Source organism: Solenopsis invicta, chromosome 10 (genome assembly GCF_016802725.1).
Source record: "Solenopsis invicta isolate M01_SB chromosome 10, UNIL_Sinv_3.0, whole genome shotgun sequence".
In the NCBI taxonomy this organism is placed as follows: domain Eukaryota; kingdom Metazoa; phylum Arthropoda; class Insecta; order Hymenoptera; family Formicidae; genus Solenopsis; species Solenopsis invicta.
Genome location: NC_052673.1, coordinates 4,906,805 through 4,926,165, shown reverse-complemented (window position 1 = coordinate 4,926,165; position 19,361 = coordinate 4,906,805). Strand labels below are relative to the sequence as shown.

Sequence of the window (19,361 nt, the reverse complement as noted above, 5' to 3'; positions counted from 1 at the left end):
TATATACATAGACAGTGAAACATCATATTCTCTGTATACGAGGTGTGTTCAAAAAGTATCGCGAATTTTGAATTTTCGCGGGTTACGTATATTCGAATTTCGATCTTTTTGTGGCGTTATGTTGGTACTCTCACTTATGCCGACAAGCTCGGCCATTTTGAATGTTCACTTAATTGTTGACAGCTGCTTTGCTTGCACGTGTTTTGGATCGTCTTCGATTTTTACCTATTCAAAAAAATGGATCAAAGAACCTGTATCAAATTTTGTGTGAAAAACGAAATTAAGTGCGCGGATGCATTCCGAATGTTGACTGTGGCATACGGAGAAGCTACCTTGGACCGAAGCAACGTTTATCGGTGGTACAAAATGTTCTCAGAAGGCCGAGAAGATGTGAACGACGAAGAGCGTGCCGGACGCCCGAGCACTTCAACAACAGACGAAAAAATTAATGAAGTGGAGAAAATGGTATTGGCCAATCGTCGAATCACCGTTAGAGAAGTTGCTGAGGACCTAAACATATCAATTGGCTCGTGTCATTCGATTTTTATCAATGATTTGGGCATGAGACGGGTCGCCGCGAAATTCGTACCAAAATTGCTCAATTGCGAAAAACAGCATCGCATGAACATTGCTAATGAGATGTTGGACTCTGTCCGCGACGACCCAAATTTGCTCCAGAGGGTCATAACTGGTGACGACTTGTGGGTTTATGGTTATGACGTGGAAACCAAAGCTCAATCATCTCAATGGAAGCTGCCGCACGAACCAAGACCGAAAAAAGCGCGCCAAGTTCGGTCGAATGTGAAAGTTTTGCTGACAGTTTTCTTCGATTGCAGGGGCGTGGTGCATCATGAGTTCTTGCCACAGGGTAGAACGGTCAATAAGGAATATTACCTGCAAGTTATGCGCAATTTGCGCGAAGCAATCCGCCAGAAACGCCCGGATTTGTGGAAGAACAAAAATTGGCTTTTGCACCACGATAACGCCCCTGCTCACACATCGTTGCTTGTGCGCGACTTTTTGGCCAAAAACAACACACTAATGATGCCGCAGCCACCGTATTCCCCAGATCTGGCCCCCTGTGACTTTTTCTTGTTCCCTAAACTGAAGAGGCCCATGAAAGGACGACGTTACGCTACGCTTGACGAGATAAAGACGGCATCGAAGGAGGAGCTGAACAAAATAAAAAAAAATGATTTTTTGAAGTGCTTCGAAGATTGGAAAAACCGTTGGCACAAGTGTATAATATCTCATGGGGATTACTTTGAAGGGGACAAAATAGATATTCATGAATAAATAAATAATTTTTGAAAAAACACAAAATTCGCGATACTTTTTGAACACACCTCGTATACATAGACAGTGAAATATCATATTCTTTGTATATACATGTGTATATATATAAACAGTGAAATTCATTTTCTATGTATATTAGGGTGGTCCTTATTTTGGATATTTTCGAATTTTTATGCTCCCAGGGGTTTAAACGCTTCCAAATTAATAAAAAAAAAATTTCCTAAAAATTTGAGTTCTTAATATCAACTCTAAGGGTGGGTTGTTCCATCCTCAGGTAAATCTATGCTTACTCGGCAGATTACTACCTGCAGGATAAATTTTATCCGGTAGTTTACCAAATGCTTTTACATGAGCGTTGTTCCACGACTATTTATTGCCCATACAGCACAGAAAATTGCAGCAATGTTGCAGATTGCAATACAATATTACGAAGACATTGCAGAAACATAAATTAACAATATGTCTGCAACATCGCATGGCATATGCCAGTAATATTCCGGAAACGTTGCAATATCATAATTTTTTAATAAAGTAGTGGCAATTTCCATACAGCACAGAAAATTTCAGCAACATTGCAGCAACGTTGCAATGTTGCAGATTGCAATGCAATATTACGAAGACATTGCAGAAACATAAATTAACAATATGTCTGCAACATTGCATGGCATATGCCAGTAATATTCCGGAAATATTGCAATATCATAATTTTTTAATAAAGTAGTGGCAATAAAGAGCCAAAGCAGAATATTCGCGTATAATAATATATTAATTTAACTCATCTATAATTATTCATCCGCATTTAGGTCGGGCGACGTTACTAAATTTTCCGCTAAATCTCTACATTCCATACGAGTACAACCGTCCATATATCGACTGTAAGTCGCCTCATCCAAATTAGGTTTTCAAAGTTGACTGCAAATCGACTTTGCATAGACGTCTGCAGACATCCTTCAAATGTTGACTATAAGACGTCTAGAAAAAGGCATGTGGTCCTGTGGTGCTGTGTGCATCATAGTATTGTTAAGAAACATAAATATTTATATCAATAGATGAAATAGGTCCATATATAAAGAAAAGAACCTCGATCTACAGCCCAATGAACAAACAATATTTTTTAATTGTTTTTTAATAAAAATTTTTTATATTTAATTTAATTATTGTATGATATTGATATATATTTTCTAATTACATCTTATTTAAACAAATAACAGAAAAGTTATTCCAGATGCTATTCTGCATTTGCAAAATTAGTAAAAAAACTATAATTTTATATTTGTTTATATAAATATTGTGCTTTAATTATACATATTTCATTTTTTCGATAACGTTTATTGACCTGATCTACCAGTTATATACACATATCAGCATAAAGTGTTCACAAGTCACCATGAGGAATCAGTTCGCAGCGATCACGGAGGTCAAGCAACGTTCACTGGAGTCGCGACTTGGATGGGTGACCGCTTGGAAATTTCTGAAAAAATATTCCCGAGATTTTTTTTGCGAAAAATGTTTTTTAAAATGTAACACAAATATTGTTTTGTTTATTGGAATTATGTGATGTAATAATATTTATGTGAATATTTTGGAAAAATGGGATGTTTCAATGCAATATTTCAAAAAGCGGACATCTTAATTTGGCTGCAATCTTCCAGCAATGTTTTGTAATCAAAATGCAATATTACAATGTTTCAATGAAATCATTCTGCGATGTTCCTGCAATCTCTCTGTGCTGTATGGGTATAAAGAGCCAAAGCAGAATATTCGTATAATAATATATTAATTTAACTCATCCATAATTATTCATCCGCATTTAGCAAACTAAGGTCGGGCGACGTTACTAAATTTTCCGTTGAATCTCTACATTCCCTAACAGTACAACCGTCCATATATCGACTGTGAGTCGTCTCATCCAAATCAAGCTTTTAAAGTTGGCTGCAAATCGACTTTGCATAGACGTCTGCAGACATCCTTCAAATGTGGAGTCTAAGATGTTTAGAAAAAAGCATGTGGTCCCGTGGTCCTGTGTGCATCATAGTATTGTTAAGAAACATAAATATTTATATCAATAAATCCATATATGAAGAAACCTTGATCTACAAGAATCCAATGAACAAACAATATTTTTTAATTGTTTTTTTAATAAAAATTTTTTCATATTTAATTTAATTATTGTATTATATTGATATACATTTTCTAATTACATTCTTATTTAAACAAATATTAGAAAAGTTATTCCAAATGCTATTCTGCATTTGCAAAATTAATAAAAAACTATAATTTTATATCTGTTTATATAAATACTGTGCTTTAATTATACATATTTCATTTTTTCTATAACGTATATTGCCCTAATCTACCAGTTATATACACATATCAGCACAAAGTATTCACAGGTCATCATGAGGGATCAATTCGCAGCGATCACGGAGGTCAAGCAACGTTCACCAGAGTCGCGACTTGGATGGGTGACCGCTTGGAAATTTCCGAATAAGATTTCCAAAAATTTTTTTTTGCGAAAAATGTTTTTTAAAATATTACACAAATATTGTTTTGTTCATTAGAATTATGTGGTGTAATAATATTTATGTGAATATTTTGGAAAAATGGGATGTTTTAATGCAATATTTCAAAAAGCGGACTTCTTAATGTTGCTGCAATCTTCCAGCAATGTTGCAGCAATGTTTTGCAATCAAAATGCAATATTACAATGTTTTAATGAAATCATTTTGCAATGTTCCTGCAATCTCTCTGTGCTATATGGGTCCTACTGATACTTACTAATTGTTAGTTAAAAGCGATATATCGCGATTATTACTTCCGGAACCGTTTATCAGCAACTTCAAGTGAGTGCAATTCTAACCTAAAAATCATCAGAGTCAGGCATACTTGGGATTCACTTTATATATGTTCTGTGGGATTCACCCAAGATATCGTCGTGTCTTACGCGTTCACATTTTGATCTTCATTTTCTGGTGAGGTTTTTTTTCATTTGTATATATATGCTATATTTTTATAAGAATAGAATATAAATAAAATATAAAAATTATGTACGTACATAAATATATTACAAAATATAATATCTAATATATTTTAATAATTTGTGTTAAAGAAATGGTCGAAAAGAAAAAAAGAGAAAGAGGTTCCAATTTCTCTAATAAAGAAATTGAAATATTAGTTTCAATCATTCAAGAATTGAAAAATATAATAGAATGCAAAAAAAAGATGCTACAACTTGGCAAGACAAAGATGCTGCATGGGAAAATGTAGCGAAAGAATTTAATTCCAATTCCGGTGAAGTTTTTTGATCCAAAAAAGCATTAAAAGCTAAATATGAAGATATTAAGAAAAACATTTAAAAAAATTGGCTAATAATAGATTAGAACAATTTAAGCCTGGTGGAGGTGAACCAAAAATTCTCCACTTAACTGGTATCGAAGAAAATATTATTTTGATGCTGCCGTCATCTATAGAAGGATTACCATCTGTGTGGGATAGTGATCAACCAGATCAGCCAAATATAAGTATATATCATTTTATTAGAGTTATACAGAAATATATATTATCTTATTTAAGCTAATGTTTAAAAATACTTTCTGGAACTTTTACAGAAGCCAATCAAAATGATGCAACAATTGCAAATATGCAGCAATGTTCTACAGACACTAGCAACTCTATAGAGTTTGACGAAGTATGTATGGATTTGGTACGTATATTGTAAATGTATGATATGCGTATTTTAATGCAAGAATAAAATAATTAAAGCACATTCTTTGTCTACACAGACTGGCACAAAATCAGATGATGAACAATTTGCTGTAGAATACTTAATCAATTCTGACAAAGAGAATAATAATGGAAATGAAAAATTTGACCTTCAAGATTATAACCAAGTAACTAAGAAAGCAATTACTTACGAGACTGATGTTTCTGTATTGAAAAAGAAAATAACGCCAGAACTACGTACTGTTAAAAAGTTAAAGAAAATACACCAACAAATTTCACATGAATCTTCAAAACGAGAAATGAAAGAAGAACTTCAAGAAATAAGAAAAAAGATATTAAAGAAAGAACTAGAAATTAAAGAAAATCAATTCTTCGCAGAACTTGAGATAAATGCAGAAAGATTAAAAACTACTAAAGTTGAAAGCGAAATGAGATTATTACAAAAACAGATAAAGGCAGCTAAATTAAAAAAAATTACAAACGTTGTGATTAACATATAAAATTACTATCTTTAATTTCTAGTCTTTCTTTATTAATTTGATACTAAAAGAGAGAGAAAGAAAGAGTGTATGTGTAGATTCTATTACTAGAATAGAATAGTTTATATATTTCTTCCATTCTTTCCCAGATAGCACACAGTATTCAAAAAGAATTCAGATTTATGTCATCAATTCTGAGTTTATTTTGAAATACACAAAGAATTCTTTTTCTGACTTTTTTTTCAGAAAAAGATTCTTTTTACATCTCAAAATAAACTCAGTATTGGTGACATAAACCTGAATTTTTTTTACATTTTTTTTTTAATTCTCTGCTATCTAGGTTATTAGTATAATACATTAATAAAGAATAGTTTATATATTTCTTCAGTTCTTTATTATATACTAATGTGATACATTACTGGAATAAAGTAGTTTATATATTTCTTCAGTTCTTTATTATATATTAATGTGATGCGTTACTGGAATAAAGTAGTTTATATATTTCTTTAGTTCTTTATTATATACTAATATGATACGTTATTGGAATAAAGTATGTTAGTTTATATATTTCTTCAGTTCTTTATTATATATTAATGTGATACGTACAAAAGATGAGATACATTACTAAATATATTTGTTACATAATATAAGAGTTGTGACTGTTATAAATACAAATGGTTTACGTTACAAAATAAATATGACTATATACAAAATTTTTGTGATTGAGTTATACCCAATTGTGTTCAATAATTCAAGACTTTAAAAATATAATAGAATGTAGAAAATCAGATGCTACAACTTGGTGAGACAAAGATGCTGCATGGAAAAAATGTAGCGACGTACATATCAATGGACAAGGCTGTAAACAAAAATTTTGTTAAAGAGACAGTGTTTTTAAATTATTCAGAAAATAATATATTACCCTGCAAAATATGTATCAATTAATGATCGCCTTTTATTTGCATTGTCAATACCATTATGACATTGTACTTGTTGGATTTCCAATTCCTCAATTGCAGCTTCAGCATCAAAATCAACTAACGGATCAGGTTCTGAAAGGTGTTGTGCAATATTATGTAATACTGCAATAGCTACTCTATTACAGTTTGTGCAGTTAAAGGCTGAAGTCTTAAACTGAATGCTAGAGCAGCAAATCTTTGTACTCCAAAACTTCTTTCAATGACATTTTGTGTTCGTATTTGAGATTCATTATATAATTGTTCAGTTTGAGTATGAGTTTCAAGCAGTGGTGTCAATAAAAAGTTTGAACAAGCATAACCACTATCACCAAGTAATAGTGCATCTCCTATTTCGCTATTAATAAATCTTTTGCGTACTCTGCTGGCATTAAAAATTGTAGCATCATGGGATGAACCAGGCTACAATGTCTAGAAATGTTAAGGTACTATCACAAATATCCTGTACATTTATACTGAATATCCCTTTTCTATTCCTATATACTTCAGCTTCTTCTCCACCTATAAATATAAATAAGATGTAAATACTATAAATTTATCAATCATTTTCAATCTAATACCTGAGGATAGCATCTTGACATGAGTACAATCAATTGCTCCCATGACTCTGTGAAAACGAGCAATGTCGTACAATTTTTGTTTTGTCTGCCTTAGACTCTGATTCGAATTAGGAAAGTGAATATATTGTGGTCGTAGAGACGCTATTACTTCTGAAACCTTTTTTGTAATCCTGCACATTGTGGATTTGTGAATGTCACCAAAATCGCCAATTACAACTTGAAAGGATCCAGTTGCACAGAATCTTAAAGTAAGCAATAGTTGATGTAGTGGTGACACAGCATGATTTCTGAAATAAAAATTGTATTTCCATTATATTAACAATATCATAGAAAAGCCTTCTTTTAGCTAAATTTATTGCATGATTGATCGTGTAATTTTTTACTTAGGGTGGAAACGTGAAAGATGAAAAATTTTCCGTAAGAAATGTAAATTTATTATATGTCCTAGTTGTATGAGTATTTTTTCTTATATGACAATAAAGTATATAAATAACCAAAAAAAAACGAAAAATATTTACCTGTTAGTCCTGCTTCTTATTCTCTCTTTAATAAGATTTAAAATCATCTGCACAGTGCGTTTGCGAAGTCGAAATCGTCTTACAAATTCTATATTTTTATAAGTGTTAAAAAAATCTGGATGCTGACGAATTGTATATCGTTTGCGACGTCGAACAACTATGTGTATTTCTTCATCTGATTCTTCAGTATCATCGTAATAAAATTTATTTTCGCATAATTCTAATTCCATTTTTTATAATATAATATGCAAAATCTCTATCGTGAAAGATTAATATACAAATGCGTTAAACTTTCAATACACTTGCGAATTTTCCATTGAACGGCTATGTATGATTTCTAACCTCACTACCCCACCAACCGTGGTGGGTTACTCCGGCTACTCCCACCAGGCTCACTACGTATTTATCTGTCAGATAAGTGGCTTACACGGTACCCAAAGCACCGTGTAATTTATCTTCCAGTAATGGCTATTTACCAAAGAGATAAATTTTACCAAAAGGTAGAACAACACTTCAACTATTAGATAAATTACCAGATGGTTTACTTGAAGATGGAACAACCGGCCCTAAGATAGTCCTCATGACAGCCCAAGTTTCTTGAGGCTGCCTCATTTATAACATCGAAGTCACTCTAGTTTTTTAAACGGTTTCAAATAAGTACAGATTTTTTGAACATAAGTCCATCAGATTGGAATGAAAACGAATGTTTTAACGAGGGTTTAATGTTAGTTAAAAGTTTAAAGGTTGTTAATGACATAGCGAAGCGTGCAGTTAAATTAATTGAAGATTATCATGATATATTAAGTAAAAACCAGAGCAACAACAGTTTATAGTCCAATTATTATCAGAATATAATCAAAATTATTCTGATACTCGAAAAGTTCAATTGTTGAAAATATGAAAATAGGTTCATAAAGTTCATCAAAGCTTAAAACAAAACACTTTTACATTATTTTCCCTTCTTTAAAATTTTCTATTTTATAAATAGATTTTCAGTTTTTTTTGATCTATAAAAAATATGTATTGGTCACAATATCAACAAATAATTTTTGTTTCTTATGTAATAAAGTTTTAAAATAATGGAAATATAATGAAATTTGTAACCTTCAAGAAATATGTAATATATTTTGTGGTACAACTGTTTATTTTGTAAATATACTTGAAAACATTGATTTTATTTTAATTGAACTTTGACCTCGAATAATTTTTAAACTAGTAGACTTACCAAAAAATCATAAGACCTCTTCTGTAGAGCGTTAAATTCTGTACAAAAATATTTACTTCTCATAATTTTAGGATCATTCGTAAAGGACATATTAAATTTCAAAGGATAAAAAAAGTTTTTTACATGTTATTTTTATAAGAAACTTAGGCTATCATGTGGACTATCTTAGAATTGAAATTAAGAGCTAAAATTTTTAGGAATTTTTTTTTATTAATTTGGAAGCGTTTAAACCCCTGGGAGCATAAAAATTCGAAAATATCCAAAATAAGGACCACCCTAATGTATATACATGTGTATATACTGCGACCGCACTCACGAGCGTGGTGCATGTAGCGCTACGCTAATTGCTCGTGACGCTAGTTAGGTAGCCAGGATGTTCGCAAAGTCGCTCACATCAAGTGCGCGAAGTTAGACGATACGATTGGGCGCCAGGCACGAGCGAGCGTGCCACTCTTAGATCGGGACGTGACCGATCCCTCGATTCATGCCGGAGAAAGAAAACACTCTACTTCGTCACGGGCAATAACGGGCTCTTTTAACCGGTGGCTCAGCCACGGAATTGGCAGAGAGGGTGGTTCGCGACGGGCGGGGTGATAGAGGAGAGCGAGGGAACTTAAAGAAAACACTTCAGCTTAATAGAGAAATGAATAATATATTTCCGAGATCTAACGCTACTCACAAGGTTCTGCGACGATGTCTCGCGACTCGGGCGCGGTCGGAAAATACTACGCGGTACGAGCTCACCGAACGGAGAGAGTCAAAATTCCATTCTAATTAGCGGCGGACAAAACACGCCGTGCACACTCACAACTCTACACACGCACTCTCATTTCACGCGAAATTATATGGCGATTTGGTACGAAACAAGCGATCGGAAATACGCGATCGCCAAACAGAAACACGTACAAACGCTACTACAGACGACCCACAAGAGTATGACACAATTAACGCGACTTGGCTGTGGTGTCGGCGACGCTCTCAATAAACGGAACCGAAGAAAATTAAGACGCGACTTGATCGGATGAGGCGCGCGACGACCGATCACGCGGACGGCACGCGATCACTCGCGGGATCTAATCCCGGCGGAAGATCTTACAGCGAACTGGAACTCTAATTACAATTATCACGCGCGCGACTCATCCGATCGGCGAAATCGGTGGCTTTACACGGTCTTGTTCGTCTCACCACGACGCTGGTTTGGCTCGAAAAAGTGATCGCCCGTGGGCGTTAGCGGCTTCCGTCGTCCCAGCTCGTAGCAGTCTCTCGAGCGATCCACAGCGAAGTGATCGATAGCGCGAGGAAATTCGGCAGGCGGCACGCAGGATCTCTCGCCCCACGCACGGGGCTCGTCGCGCCCCGCTATTGGTTCCGCTTCATTACGCGGTCCTCGCGACCCTCTAATCAGGCTGTCGTGCCGCGGCGCGCAATTTGAGGTAGGTCAGTGTCTTCGGGCAGCTCGCGATTCTTCCCGTGGTTTTCCGAGGCCGGACGGCTATCCCTGCGGACTCTTCGGTGTCCGGCGCCTCCGCGCTCGGGACCAAGTCAGGAACATTTTCTCGCAGCTCCTCATTCGGAGTCTCCCACGCGATGATCTGCGTGGAGTGTCGACGTCCCCTACGTCGGACCTTTCCTCTTTGCGTCCTGCAATATTCAGCGGCCTTACTGTTGCGTACAGGCGCGACGGTACAGATAAGGTAATTAAATAAAGAGAGATCACCTGTCGTGCGCGCCACTGCGATCCTGCGCACGATCCGTAAGATTCCGAAGCGGTAGATTTATATATATTCCCGGTATGTACACGCACCGGCAGAAATAGTGTCCCTCCGCGCTAACGCTCGGCACACACGCGAACTACGCGAGGCGCGCACGTACGTGTTTCGTGGCAGCGCCGCGGAGATCGGGGTGCCGGCAGAAAGTAGTGGTGGGCGTTTCGATACCGCATCTTCCTCGCTCGACGCTGGATCGAGAGAGAAAACATGAATTGAAGTGCTCGAGAAACTGCCAGAAATGGTGTCCCTTGCGCCTATACGGGCGGTATACGGGATACCGCGGTTGGTTGCGCGTTGTTGTAATTTTTAATTGCATAATGAAATTTACTCGGATACGAAGATTTGTTTGAAAAATAATGTAAATAGAATTAATATTTTTATTAATAAATTAAAATTATGTTATCACGGCAATACAGCACTTACAGAAGAGAAAAATTTTCTTCATCTAAGCAAATTATGTCTGTTTAAGATCATAAATTCTTCCAAGAAAATTTTATATTGTTGCTTATATATGAAACAATGAATTGCTGAGTTGACATTAATTTTTTTCTGTACAGTAATAAATTAAAATTATGTCATCACGGCAATATATTTTAGCTTCAATTTATGAGACTATTACTTTTACATAGAGACATAATTTTAATTAATTAATGAATGTAAATCTCTTTAATTATTTATTAAAATAATGTGTATTAGAAAATAATTTTAATTCGATTAATTTATATATATGTGTTAACATTATTGGACAAGCCAGTTTACTTTGTAATTGAGGTAAAACAATACTCTGAGAGAGAACTCGAATGAACGTCTGATTCTGATTTTTCTTAAATTTTGTACAGTAATTTGTAATGTCAAAATATGAAGAAGTCTGTCACTTCTCCGAGTATTGTTTTACCTCAATTACAAAGTAAACTGGCTTGCCCGATAATGTTAACATATCTATAAATTAATTGAATTAAAATTATTTTTTAATACAGATTATTTTAATAAGTAATTGTTTAAAGAAATTTACAAGTTTTATTAATTAATTAAAATTATGTCTCTATGTAAGGACGGGATCCGATAGCCCACGGTGCGATAGCCCACCAACCAATTATCTTGACTTATTTAACCCAACCAACGGAAAAACTCTAGGCATCAGCCGCTGTGAGTGGTGGGCTATCGGTTCCGTGCGCTATCGGGATCCGCCCTCTATGTAAAGTAATAGTCCCACGAATTGAAGCTATAACATATTGCCGTGATGACATAATTTTAATTTATTACTGTACAGAAAAAAATTAATGTCAACTCAACAATTCATTGTTTCATATATAAGTAACAATATAAAATCTTTTTGGAAGAATTTATGATCTTAAACAAACATAATTTGCTTAGATGAAGAAATTTTTTCTCTTCGTGTAAGTGCTGTATTGCGGTAATAACATAATTTTAATTTATTATTAAAAATCGTAATTCTATTTACATTATTTTTCAAACGAATCTTCGTATCCGAGTAAATTTCATTATGCAATTAAAAATAACAACAGCGCGCGACCAACCGCGATATCCCGTATACTACCCGTATAGGCGTGAAGGACACCATTTCTGGCAGTTTCTTGAGCACTTCGATTCGTGTCTTCTCTTTTGATCCAGCGTCGAGCGAGGAAGATGCGGTATCGAAACGCCCCCCACTACTTTCTGCCGACAACCCGACCTCCACCGCGTTACCACGAAACACGTACGTGCGCGCCTCGCGTAGTTCGCGTGTGTGTGGCAGCCAAGTATCAGCGCGGAGGGACACCATTTCTGCCGGTGCTTGTACATTGCATAAGCAATGTATATGCAATGTGTATGCAATATACATGGATGTATATAGATTGCATGTACTACGTATGTTTTGTGGGTATGTGCTGCTGTTAATTTAATAAAATGACAGCTTCAAAGTTTGTATTATCGACAATATGATCTTATAAAATAGTTATAGTTTAGCCATAACACGGTGCATGGCAACAAGAATCAGTTACCATGCACCGGACGTAAAATTACTTTAGTAAGCACTTTTGCAGCACAAGGTAAAGTCGAAATCCCGAAAACCCAACGGGCAACGACCAAATACGTGCTGCAAAAGCGCTGACCATGTGAAAGCCATCGCACCAAGCAACGGCTTAGCGCGATTACCTTAGTATATAAGCATTGATTGATCAATCGGGGGAGTTATAATCAAGCATTTGTATGTTACACATCTATCCGTTGCAATCTACAAGGAGCAGTCAGCCACTTCAAGAATTACGCAAACAAAGGACCAACATTGAAGCTCCAGTCACACCGACAAGCAGGCACTCTTGCCATGAACATTGTAACACGAGCTTATTCTCGTGAGAGATAAAGGTCTGTGCTGAAATAAACGTTTTCATTAAAAACGGATTCTTCTTTCTGTAAGTCATTTCATTGGCCCTTATCCCCCCTTCCTGGCGTCAATCGGGCTTAGGTCCGACATACTGCGTTACAAAGCACAACAAAATATTTTGAAAATAACGATTTCAAAATTGCATATTGTTGGCAAGTGATTATACAAAGTTGTCATATCATGAAGTCATTAATTCATCAACAAAAATTCAGTTGCTATAGTTCTGCAATACATGGTACAAGTAACATATACAGTAGTAAAATAAACACATTGCAATTTGGGATTTTTTTGTGCAGAAATTCTTTTTTAAATATTTATAGATCTCGGAAATTATCAATATATTATAAAGACCTGGAAACAATCAGTGTATCAAAAAGAAAACAACAGTATATAAAAAAGACCTGGAAACAATTATACTATAGAAAATTCTATTTAACTCATGATATATCGTATACATTATGATATAACCAGTGGCAAACGTTATACTTTAAATTTGTAAGGACACTTTAATTATAAAAAAAATATGAACTTGGAACATATCTTATGACAAACATATATATATATATATATATATAAAAATGTATATTCTATCATATATACACTAAAAGTAATATGTATATATATATATATATATATATAGGGGAGACCGGGGCAAATCGTTAGACGGGATAATTCGATAATTAGAAATATCTTTTTATGGGTACATATTAAAAATTTACTTTAAATACTGTAAATACGTCCTAATGTAACGATGTTGCTAACAAAGATTTGTTGGTAATGGTGTCATATTGAAGTCGTAGTAATGAAAAATGTGTTTTGCGACAGTCGAAGTAATTTCTGATAATCGGCATTTCTTCGAAATTTAAATAAGATAATAAGGTTTTTTTGAAAACTTTGAATGTATCGTGTCCAGTTGAACGTATTTGAAACATTTCGTGTTTACTTTTTGCTGTGCGATGTCTACTTTTGTCGATCATACGCAATAATGCGCACAGTTGATGTTGGGGCTATTCGTAATATTGAGCACCGGGGCGATTCGTTAATACTGATTGCAGCGCCTAACCTAAGTTGGGTAATCCTAACCCTTCGGCTGTGTTACGAACGTCTGCGCTACGCACAGTTAAACATTGAGATAAAGTTCTTCATTGATTTAGTTCAAACATGATAATATTGTGTCTTTTAATACATAGAACATGAATATGAATATAAAATCGTCGCTCTTAAGCAGGTAAAAAGTTATAAAGCGTTAAAGATTGACACTTGTAAGGTTAGGAAATCTGTCACACCGATGGCATAAAAAAACATGCGAACGTGTATGCTTGCATTTGTTTTTTGTATACCTACATTCTTTTTTAAATAAAAGAAAGTCTTAACAACAGCTTTTTTACAGACTTTCAACTTAAAATACAAATTTCGGAATATTCCCGGACTAGTTACGAATTATCCCGGGCTTGGGGCTATTCTTAATTCTTGACATTGGTCGACATTTTTATATGTACTTTAAAGCAAGTATATTTGCATGTTCTATTTATATCGGCATTGTGAAGGGGAAGGTTCAACCTTTCAAACCGGCTCATGTTTTTTTTTTTTAAATTAATATAGGACTCAGGAGACACAAAAGAAAAAAAGGTCTAACGATTTGCCCCGGTCTTCCTTTTATATATATATATATGAGGGCTATTTGAAAAGATTCCGGACTTTTTAAGAAAAACACATATTTTGAAGCAAAACAAAATTTTTTTTTCGACGTAGTCTCCATGCAACTTGATACATTTGGTCCAACGTTTATCCCATACTTTTAAATCGTCAGAAAAAAATTGATTGTCTAAACCCGAAAAATATTTTACAGCGTTTTTCACCTCAGCATTTGACTTATATTTTTTTCCTCCGAGAAATTTTTTCAAATTTGGATACAGGAAAGTCACTAGATCTGGCGAATAGGGTGAGTGCGGAAGCAATTCAAATTTCAATTCGTTCAATTTTGACATTGTGACCATGGACATGAACCCGAGCGTTATCCTGGTGAAACAAGATTTTTTTTTGGCCAAATGCGGACGTTTTTTTTTAATTATGGCCTTTAATTTATCCAGCAATGCAGCTTAGTACTCTTCGTTGATTGTTTTACTCTTTGTAAGGTAATCGATAAAAATTATTCCACGGCTATCCCAAAAGACTGTCGCCATCACTTTTCTTGCAGAGAAACGACCTTTGCCTTCTTCGGAGTTGGTTCCCCCACCGCAATCCACTGCTTTGACTGTTGTTTGGTTTCAGGCGTATGGTAGTGTACCCAGGTTTTATCGACGGTTATCATTTGCCGCAAAAATTCCGCTGGATTTTTTTGATACAGGTTAAGACACTTGCGCGACATGTCTATCTGTATGCGCTTTTGGTCAATCGTCAACAAGCGCGGCACTCAGCGCGCGGATAATTTTCTCATATCCAATTCTTGATGTAAAATCTTGTGCACCCGTTTAGATGATATCCCACAAGCCTCAGCAATATCCTTAACAGTCAATCGACGATTTTCTATCACAGTTTGATGCACTAAATCGACCATTTTGTCAGTTGTAGTGATTTTCAGGCGCCCGAAACGTTCCTCGTCTAAAATGCTCGTACGACCACGTTTGTACTCGGCCACCCAATGTTTGACCGTTGTAAATGAAGGGAAAGCTTCTCCGTATACAGAGTCTAACTTATTTTTTATTTCCTGAGTCTTTTCCTTTTAAATGAAGGAATTTTATCACTGCGCGATACTCAATTTTCTCCATTGTTGAGACAATGTGAGCTGACAACTTTGAAAGATTGCCATAGAGGAAGTAATGATCAGAATGACTTCAAATTTTTACGGTTTACATATGTTAAGACCATCTATCGGACGGCGAAATTTTTCTCTACAGTTATTTTATGTCGATGAGGCCGGAAACTTTTCAAATGGCCCACGTATATATGTATATATATTTTAAATGATCTAGTCAAATATCTCGAAAACTAAACCCAGTAAACAAAAATGTTTCAGACAAAAGTTGATGATTTCGAGGGGGACATAAGATGGTGTTATTAATTTGACCTTGAATAGTTGCTTGAAGGTCACGTGAAGGTCACCTTCATTTTTTTAAATAAAACTTCCTATTTTTTATTGCATATTCTTGTAGCTTATCTCGAGACCTTTCCAAAACACTTTAAGAAAGTTTATTTTTGTTGAGTACTTTTTGAGTTGTGAGGCTTGAAAGCTACGGTATACTGTAACTTTTAAGCGTTATAACTCGGAAAATCCTTAACGAAAATAAATTTATTGTTACGCGTATTGGAGATCCGGCGCGTGAACGGAGCTGCGTTGTTTGACGATCGGAGATCATTGTGTTTCTGTTTCTGTTCGTTTGTTCTGGATCTAGTTTCGATCTTGTGACACGTTTCAAATTAAAGGAGAATTTTTTTATAAAAGAGTCGACCAATTTCTTAGTGCGTTTGTGAATGGGAGTGCGCGAGTGAACAGTGTCGCGGGCCTGTCTTTGGCAAATGCATTATTTGGGGGCTTGTCCGATTTGATCAGACGGGCAAGTAATAGCGACAAGCCATGGCTTTTATTCAACGAAGTCTACGAAGAGGTATATGCACGCGCTCTACTGCGTTGGCAGAACAGTCTCTGGAAGACGACTAGCGTTAATGCGTACGATTTTCGAGAGATGCCGTTGAGCGAACAATAGAGGATGTTGTCGAGCAGACATCTGCGTTGTTTGTTCCGAGTGAGACATCGAATACGGAGACGCTTCTCCGGACGGCGATAGAAGAGCTAAGACAGTTACGCGAGGAGCGCGCGCTGCAGTTTCAACAACAGGAGGAGATTTCAGCATTGTTACGTCAACGAGATGAGGAGCTGCTGCGTCTTCGGGACAGTCCTTTCGAAAAGAAGCACAGCTAAGTCTTCCCTATAATTATCCGCATAATGTAACTGAAAATGCGAATATTTCTAATGCGCGTACACTCTTAAAAGAACAATTGAGTTTTAAATTAAAGCCGGATGTCTTCGACGGTAGTGTCCCGCTTTGCAAATTTTTTTCACAATTTAATTTTATTGCTTATGCAATTAATTGGGATAAACGTGCGAAAATAATTGCTCTGGTGTCTTGTTTAAGAGGTAAAGCTCTGATAAGCTTGAGGATCCTCTCGTTGCTGTCCTCCGCGTTATCAGGGAAGAAGGCATTGACGATAAGGGTCTTGGTTATATCCTTTTCTTCAATAGCCTTGGCCCCTTTCTAAGGCGAGAGGGTGCCCACGTTGTCCAAAAGCCACTTTGCAGTAGCCTTGTCCGCACAGTTGAGGACCATCCATCCGGCCCTGTATGTGGAACCCAGGAACTTAGGCTTCACCGAGTTTTCTTTTAAGTCCACAATCTTCTGTTGTCTCCTGAATGGCTCTCATTTAGTTATTCGAGAGGCAGTCCTCCGGGTAGCCTTGGTGGAGAATCCCCACTTTCTTGCCTTCTACCGCTTGCTTGAAGCTAATAGAGGCTATGGCCTCTGATGGCATTGAGGTGACTTGGGGCTTGTCCGCGCCCGTAGGTTTTGGCCTCTTGGATGCCGCCTCAGGCGTTGAACCGTCAGATTGGGTCTCCTACCCTCCGGGTCAATAGGTTTGGCGGCTTGACTTCTGGCTTGCTCTTCTGGGATCCCTTGCTTCAGAAGCCACCTTAATCTTTTCCTTGCGGCATCACTGAGACGTTTATCGCGCAGCTTGACTGACTCATGAAGCTGAGCGGAGTCCTCTGCGTTAGTGCTGTCCCTCTGGGTGGTTGCTTGGGCAGTTTCTGTTCTTTCCACTTTAATATCCATTGATGCACTCAGAGTGGCTTCCCTCTCGTATTGTTTGTTCTCTGTTTGTTCCATTTGTAGTCCCACGAAAAGCTAGGGAAAGGATGGTCCACCACGGCAGAGCCCCACATGCCGCAGTAAGGGAGTTTTAAAACTGGAGGTCCCTTTGTCTTCAGAATCCGCACCTAGAGGCCGAGCACCCTCTTGGTCACGCAACTATGGGCACACGCTGTTTCACCACTGGTTTGGGTTTTTTAGAGTTTTCTCTAGGTCCGAGCGTTGAAGCTAAGACTCCCTCCCCACTGCTCGCTAGACATGTCCACAGACAGCAGTGGGTGGTATGACGGGTGTGATCCTGCAGGAAGAAATCACAATATCCGGCGTTTTTCTCGATGCAGTACTAATTAGCCACAAAACAATAGCTCGGAGCGGGGGATAGTTTCTCGACTTTCTCTGGTCTAGATCCGTGGTGTTCTGCTAGACAGGGGCATTTCGAGGTAGGTTGGGATTCATCACCCCGCATCACGATCCTCGGCAGGGAGAGGCTAGGACCCTAAAGTGCTATGCAGCGCAGCACCTGCCGCTGGTTAAAATTACCCCCTTACCCCCTATACATTTGATAAATAACGCATTTGAGTTTTGCAGTGTATGTACACGCAGTGCGGCGAATACAATAATTAAATTAAATATGAAAAAACTTTTATTAAAAAAACATTTTAAAAATGTTGTCTGTTCATTGGGATATAGACCAGAGTTTTTTCTTCTACGGACCTGTTACGTCTATTGATAATATTTATGTTTCTGAGTAAGAACTGCGTTCAAAAAAGAAATTTTGGACTTTAAAATCGAAATAGTACACACATAAATCTTAAATACTCTATATACCCAGACAGCACAGTGACATTTTAAAAACATATTTAAAACGTATATATTGAACGTTTAGGACATATTAAAAAAATTCAGTTTAGATCCATAGATAAAAACGTTTTAAAAACATCCAATGTTACTATTATGGACTTCTTAAGGGGTAACATCACCTTTGATATTTGAAAAAATCGATTTTTTTTTGCTTAAATCATTAGTTTACACTTATAAAAATATACTGTAAGTAGTTTTAGAACAAAATTCAAACTGTTATAGTGTTTGAGCTGATTAAATTAATTATCTCTATGCGCCTACCGAGCAGCTGCAAGCGATTTGGAACGGTCCCGTCTTCTCTATGCTTCGTAGTTATTTAGGCCTTATTTATGTACCAAAAATAGACCTTTGACTAACACAATATAGATGTTATTACTTGTACTATATCAGTAAATAGTTTTGAAAGCGTCGGTTTCTGTGTTTATGCGACGCCATTAGTTTTTCTATGTTTATGCAACAAACTTGGCTGTTTGTTATTATAATGACGGCTATAACAGTCTAATGAAAATTTTGCAAGTCTAAAATCTCATGGTGGGCACTATTTGTCATTATTATTGCCAAAAATTAGATGCGCAGCGCGTCGTACTTGCCGAGCGCAGTCTCACCCAAGAAGCAAAAGAAACCAGAATATCATTATTAGCAACAAGAAAGGAATATAATGAAGCTGCTGAACTTGTGGAAGGACAGCTTTATGGGGCAGGC

At 36.3% G+C, this 19,361-nt stretch overlaps 2 protein-coding genes across 2 annotated transcripts; one reads left to right on the top strand and one right to left on the bottom strand.

Moving 5' to 3' along the window:
- The first annotated feature begins 3,929 nt into the window (after positions 1–3,929).
- Positions 3,930–5,705, top strand: LOC105201294. The gene is made up of 4 exons (XM_039454408.1): positions 3,930–4,268; positions 4,406–4,817; positions 4,905–4,999; positions 5,079–5,705. The coding sequence occupies exons 2-4, from the start codon at positions 4,748–4,750 to the stop codon at positions 5,517–5,519; spliced, it is 606 nt and encodes a 201-aa protein (XP_039310342.1). The 5' UTR covers positions 3,930–4,268; positions 4,406–4,747; the 3' UTR covers positions 5,520–5,705.
- An 884-nt stretch (positions 5,706–6,589) lies between these two features.
- Positions 6,590–15,301, bottom strand: LOC105201296 (putative nuclease HARBI1). The gene is made up of 4 exons (XM_039454008.1): positions 15,120–15,301; positions 7,036–7,322; positions 6,960–6,976; positions 6,590–6,877 (listed from the first exon to the last, which is right to left on the bottom strand). The coding sequence occupies exons 1-4, from the start codon at positions 15,299–15,301 to the stop codon at positions 6,590–6,592; spliced, it is 774 nt and encodes a 257-aa protein (XP_039309942.1).
- Positions 15,302–19,361: the final 4,060 nt, after the last annotated feature.

What these genes read in the sequence shown, in the direction of transcription:
- LOC105201294 (XM_039454408.1), top strand. Translation starts at nt 4,748, where the DNA reads ATGCTGCCGTCATCTATAGAAGGATTACCATCTGTGTGGGATAGTGAT. An exon ending in ACCAGATCAGCCAAATATAA is followed by an intron (nt 4,818 to 4,904) that starts GTATATATCATT and finishes GAACTTTTACAG; the next exon opens with AAGCCAATCAAAATGATGCA. An exon ending in ACGAAGTATGTATGGATTTG is followed by an intron (nt 5,000 to 5,078) that starts GTACGTATATTG and finishes TTGTCTACACAG; the next exon opens with ACTGGCACAAAATCAGATGA.
- LOC105201296 (XM_039454008.1), bottom strand. Translation starts at nt 15,301, where the DNA reads ATGTCGCGCAAGTGTCTTAACCTGTATCAAAAAAATCCAGCGGAATTT. An exon ending in GTCGTTTCTCTGCAAGAAAA is followed by an intron (nt 7,323 to 15,119) that starts GTGATGGCGACA and finishes TTTTTATTTCAG; the next exon opens with AAATCATGCTGTGTCACCAC.